At 35.4% G+C, this 6,229-nt stretch overlaps 1 protein-coding gene across 1 annotated transcript; it reads left to right on the forward strand.

Moving 5' to 3' along the window:
* The first annotated feature begins 501 nt into the window (after positions 1–501).
* On the forward strand, positions 502–954 carry LOC140176453 (PRA1 family protein B1-like). Its single transcript, XM_072207829.1, has one exon. The coding sequence runs from the start codon at positions 502–504 to the stop codon at positions 952–954; it is 453 nt and encodes a 150-aa protein (XP_072063930.1).
* Positions 955–6,229: the final 5,275 nt, after the last annotated feature.

A 6,229-nucleotide genomic window follows, 5' to 3' on the forward strand; every position in this document is an offset into this window, starting at 1 on the left:
ATTGAATTTGGACTAATATAATTAAACTTAGTTAATAAAAATTTTAAAAAATATATAACAGAACCTTATTTTTTAAGGGAAAAGTCTAGGGAGCCAGTAACTTTTATGTTTTGTGGCCAGCACTTAACCATTAAAAGAAAAGTGAATGATCTCCCACTATTGAATGTAATCTCACACCATTAAAAAAACTATTGATAACCAATTAATGGTTACAAAACACAAAAATGACTGACCCTAGCACTCCTCTTTTTTAAGATATATGTTAGTTAAACTCTTAATATAAATACTCTTAATACATAACCAACTAACTAACCCTCCTAGGTCACTTTCCTCACGCAGAAACTATATTAAGTTCCAGAATGAATAGTTCGTTGAAGTATTAAAAGTCTACATATAATATTATCATGATTAAAATTATTTAATCTCAAATTCAAATATATAAACCCTCTAACACCACTCACTCAAAATATCACAAAATCACTTCGGAAGGGAAAAAACACCATGGAGCACCTCCGTCGCTACGTACAGAACCAAGACTGGTCAGAACTCATCAACAACAATGAAGGAGCCATGACGGCTCCCAAAGACCTTAGCGTTGCAACCTATCGAATCTGGAACAACGGCAAACGCTTCCGCGCCCAATACACCATCATCATGGCCGGGATGGTGGCAGTGTACCTCGTCATGAACCATTTCATGCTCTCCGTCCTGCTGGCCTTGCTCGCCGGCGCATGGCACCACGTCCTCCAGTTGCAGCCAGGGCAGCAAGTTGAACTCATTGGGCGCGCGTTCATCCGCGCCGAGTCTCTCATGTGGCTTTGCCCCATTATCATCGCCGTGATTGTGCTGAACAACTTGTTAGCAGTATTCGGTGCTGTGGTGGTGGCTGTGTTGGTGGTTTGTGTTCACGGTGCTATTCTGGATCCGGGTGCTGCACCAAATAGGAGGCGATGAACTTGCATGGTGTACCTTTTCTATGAGATGCTATAAATGATTAGAATATTACTTTGCTAGGTAGATAATGCTTTTTTGTGAACAATATTAATAATGGACTCTAAAATTGGTCTAATAAAGTAAAAATATACTATACTCTCAAATTAGCCACTTAAATCTTAATATTAAGATAACTATCTGCATACCTAGTGAATTGAATATCCAATATATTCATTATTCACATTATTTAGTATTTTCATTGTTTACCTATATTTTTTCATTAAAATATATACTTTTTTTTACTAAAGATAGGAGACTCGAACCCGTAACCTCTTAATTAAGTATGGAGAGACTATGCCATTTGAGCTATTACTCATTGGCCATTAGAATATATACTTAAACGAAAATATTTAGTAACAAAAATAAATTAGGCAAAAACAATGAGAATTTGTTTTATTTAATATTTATTAATTATTACAATAATTAATGAATAATAAATAAGATAAGTTTTGATTATTTTTTTTGTTTTTCTAACATCATCGATATTAAATAGATTCCTATAAAATTTTATGTCGAATATTTTTACGCTTAAAATTTTTTATTACATTAAAATTTTAAAATTTTATAAAAATAAAACATAAATTCTTATTTTAGTCAAATCCATTGTTTTTATTTAGATAAATAAATCTCCAAAAGTATAACAAAAAAATCTATATATTTTATTTTTATAAAATTTAGGAACCTTAACGTAATAAAATTTTTTTAGGATGAAAATGTTTGATATAAAATTTTTTAAGGATTTATTTAAATATGGATGAAAACTTAGATATAGTCAATTTCACGTAAAATTAAATAGATACTCAAGTTATTAGAAGGTGATTATTCACTTGTTCAATTATATTGGTCTAAAATGTTATTCTATTAATGATATAGTTAGTACTCCATAATGTTTAACAATTTCTCCTTTAAGTTAATTTAAGCAGTGCCCTCAAACAACGATTAATTCTTTTTTTTTTTAATCAAAGATAGGTAAATTCTGTAAATGAATACAGGAAAATTTGTCATTTGAATTATAATTCGTTCCAACTATTAATTTTTTGTTTGAAAGGTTAAAATGTGGAAGATGTATCTATCCGTTCGATAGTTTGCGAACGTTAATGCATAAAAATGCATGTGTATTCACGCATGCATGAACTGGAGCCTCTCACTGTTGACATAATGTAACATGTATGATAAAGCCCAAGCCCAATGGATATAAAGGAAGGCACTTAATAAAAGAGAGGAACTAGGCCTAGACCATGTTGTAAAAACCAAATCTAAAAATTAAAAAGACTAAGATACACCAAAACACTAAAATAATAAAATATATATAGAGTAATGAAAGTCGAAAATGGTTAGTTAATTAATTAGTAAAGGATGTCTTCAAATTTTAAGATAAACCGAGTTCAATATAAATTATTAATAGAAAAAGTCTTGAAAATTAACACTACACGGTCAACATTACAATCAATATTCAATACAAAAAAGAATTTAAAATTCTAAAAACAAAAATATCTAAAATTTAATTAAAAAATATTCAAAATTTATATTTAACAAAAACTCATCTTTAATAGATTTTATATTGAACTTTGTTTTTCTAAGTTATATTATTTTATTTCAAAAAGATAACTGAAATCAACTATGAACATATTACATTATAAAATGAGTATTTTAAAATGGCTAAAATAGATAAAACTATAACAAAACATTAGATAAGGAACTATGAAATTATGCATATAGAGAAAAAAAAAAAAAGGGGCGACCAGCTTACCAGCTTCTGCTGAAGAATTCAAAGTATGGATTAATGATATGAAGTTGGTGGACTTGACACTTAATGATCGCAAATATACATGGTTTAGAGGTCAGTTCTACAGTCGTATTAATAGATGCTTGGTCAGCTTAGAATGGTTAGTTGCGTACCCTAATACTCGTTTAAGAGGATGACCGAGAGACTTATCAGATCATTGCCCTTTGATAGTAGAAGAGAGAAGAATAATCCAGGGTCCAAGACCATTTCACAGTTTAGACTCGTGGTTCACACATGAAGGCTTTCTAAGGATGATGAAGAAAGAATGGAGGGAATTGGGCGATGTATAGTTTTTGGATAAATTGAAGGCACTGTCAAAACCACTGGGTAGATGGAACAAGCAGTACTTTGAGAATATACCTGAGAAGATACAAAAATTTGAGGACGAGATCAAGAAAGTGGACGATATGGTTAGCAACGGAGTATATGATGGTACAGTAGAAGCAAAAAGAAAGGCGTTGGTAAGATGTTGTGAGGTATGGTATACAAGACAAGATATATACTGGAAGCAAATGTCTAGATCTCGACAGGCCAAGGAGATGGACAGGAATACTAGATACTTCCACAATATTGCATCAGCAAGAAGAAGAAACAACCGGATTGAGTCTTTAGTGATTAATGGAAGGTGGGTAAGGAATAATGCAAGAATTAAGGTCGCCATTAGAGATTTCTACAGGAACCTATACCACCAGAAAGAGTCGCCAAATATTAGCTTTCAAGATGGTCTAGTCAATCGGTTGGAGATAGAGGAAGCTCAAGCACTAGAGGTGTTACCATCGGAAGAGGAAGTAAAGGATGCAGTTTGGGGCAGCGAATCATCTAAGGCTCCAGGTAGTGAAGAATATAACATGAACTTTATAAAAAGGTGCTAGGAGGAGACTGGAGTGGAATTCACTAAAGCTGCGATGAGTTTCTTTGAGACAACGAGGCTACCAGCAGAATCCAATGTTACTTGGGTAGCACTGGCTCCAAAATTTATGGGTGCGAAGGAGATAAAGGATCTTAAACCGATCAGTATGGTTGGATGTGTTTATAAGGTCATATCAAACGTGTTGACAACAAGAATGAGGAGTGTAATGCCAGGGTTAGTGGGGGAATCACAGAATGCATTTGTAAAGGGCAGGAGGATACATGATGGAGCGTTAATAGCATGTGAAACTGTACAATGGCTAACACTAAAGAAGAAGGCATCAAATTGGACTTCCAAAAAGCCTATGACAGAATCAAATGGAATTTTGTTGATATTGTGCTAGAAAAGATGGAATTTAGTAGAAGATGGAGGGCATGGATTACAGAGTGCATTAGATAAGCATCTGTCTCCATAATGGTTAACGGGGAACCATCAAAACCGTTCAAGATGGAAAGGGGACTTCAACAAAGCGATCCGTTATCACCATTTCTATTCGTGCTTGTTGTAGATGTGTTGAATAGGATGATCGGAGAGGTGGTAAGAAATAAGAGAATAACCCTTCTTTTAGTCGGTAGGGATAATATAGAGTTATTACACCTTCAATTTGTTGATGACACTATATTGGTCTATCCACCGGAGGAGAAGACAGTGAGAAATTACAAGAGACTTCTGAGGTGTTTTGAAGTGATGTCCGGATTGAGTATTAATTTCGACAAGACTAGTTTGATACTAGTGAATTGTAATCAGGACTCAGGAGCGGGTTGGTCGGATGTGCCGATTATTAAGGTTCCAGGCGGCGAGTCTACCAGTGAAGTACCTGGGTATTAATTTAGGAGCAAGCCCGAGGTTAGTTAAAACATGAAAGCTAGTAATAGATAAGGTAGAGGAGAAACTTAGTTTGTGAAAAGCAAAAGTGCTCAGTAAAGTAGGAAAGCTGGTTCTCATCAAGTCAGTGATTAATAGTCTGCTTACTTACTATTTGAGTTTGTATAAAATGCTGGTGACGGTGGCAAAATAAATAATCTCATTGCAAAGAAAGTTATTTTGGAGGAAGGACGATGGACGACTTGGGCTAGTTCTTGTAAAATGGGAGTTGATACAGGCACCGAAGAAGTTAGGAGGGCTAGGTGTGGGAGATGCGATGATTCGTAATATCGCATTATTGTTTAAGTGGTGGTGGAGATTTTCTAAGAAAGATTGTCCTTTATGGAAGAAGGTTGTGTGCTCCTGCAATAATCTGAATCCTGGGCAGTTATTGTCTACTCAAGCTATACCAGCAAAAGGGGGCCCGTGGAGAGATATATGCCACTTGGAAATAAAAGAGCAACATGTTAGACAAAAGATGATTGACGGTCTGGCTATGGAGGTAGGTGATAGTAGATCAACCAAATTTTGGGAAGATACATGGTTACAGTTGGAGAAGTTGAAAGACTCCTTTCCGAGGCTCTACTTGATTTCAAATAATAAAGGATCTGTGATTGGGGACTGTGGGTTTTGGAATGAGATAGAGTGGCTATGGAACTTCCAGTGGAGGAGGGAACTCCGCCAATGGGAGACTGACAGTTTGAACCAACTGCTTGATATCTTGCAAGCTGTGAGATTGATAAAAGGCGCACAAGATAGAATAGTGTGGAAATTTGATAAAGAAGACGTTTATACTACTAACTTATTTGTGCAGGTTTTGCAGGTATAGACTTTGACGGATGATATACTCAGCTATCAGTTCACAAATGGAATCTAGAAAGGATTAGTACCCCCTCGAGTAGAGTTATTTACTTGGTTTGTGCTTGTAGGCCGAGTTAATACAAAGGATCGCCTGAGCAAATTAGGCATTATTGAACGAAGTGATAATGTTTGTGTTATATGTAACAAAGAAATTAAAACTGTGCAACATTTGTTTGTTACATGTGAGTATGCTTGGCAGGTGTGGTGCACATGGATGACTTATGTGGGTCGTGTATGGAGCATCCCAGGTTTCATAAAAGAGCTCTTTGAGAGCCAGAAGACGATGCCATTGAGAAAAGAAGGGTGAAAGATATAGTTAGCAGGATTCTTCTAAGTTATATGGAATATCTGGCTATGTAGAAATGAGTTCATTTTTCAGAATAAGACAACAGATGTGGTGGATTGTGTTGCTATGTCGTTTGGTTATTCTAGGGGATGGTGCAAAAGTTAACCCATGTTGTTGATTGCTATGCTGGAGATGACATAGGAGTTTCTAAATTTCATGTTATGTCTTTTGTACGCTCCACTGAGTGTGTTGAGCTTGTTTCTCCTTTAAAAAAAAAAAAAGAAAAAGAAAAAAAATAATTGGAACTAAAACTCAAAGAAGTGGGAATCAAGAGAACTATGGGCTTCTGGCTATGGCGGAAACAAGGAACATTAGAGGCTACAACAAAGTTGCTCGACGACTCGAGACGTATCGGCTGTACTCTTCTTCCGCTTGCATAGCTCGAATAAGAATTTCTTGGGGTTCGCTTTTCCTTGTTGAAAATAGCTTCATTTCTGGCGAACCAGGACTGCCATAGGAGATATGTCAT

The sequence above is a fragment of the Arachis hypogaea genome, chromosome 11 (assembly GCF_003086295.3).
Source record: "Arachis hypogaea cultivar Tifrunner chromosome 11, arahy.Tifrunner.gnm2.J5K5, whole genome shotgun sequence".
NCBI lineage: Eukaryota > Viridiplantae > Streptophyta > Magnoliopsida > Fabales > Fabaceae > Arachis > Arachis hypogaea.

Bases quoted from the DNA above. Each gene is read 5' to 3' on its own strand.
- LOC140176453 (XM_072207829.1), top strand. From the start codon at position 502: ATGGAGCACCTCCGTCGCTACGTACAGAACCAAGACTGGTCAGAACTC.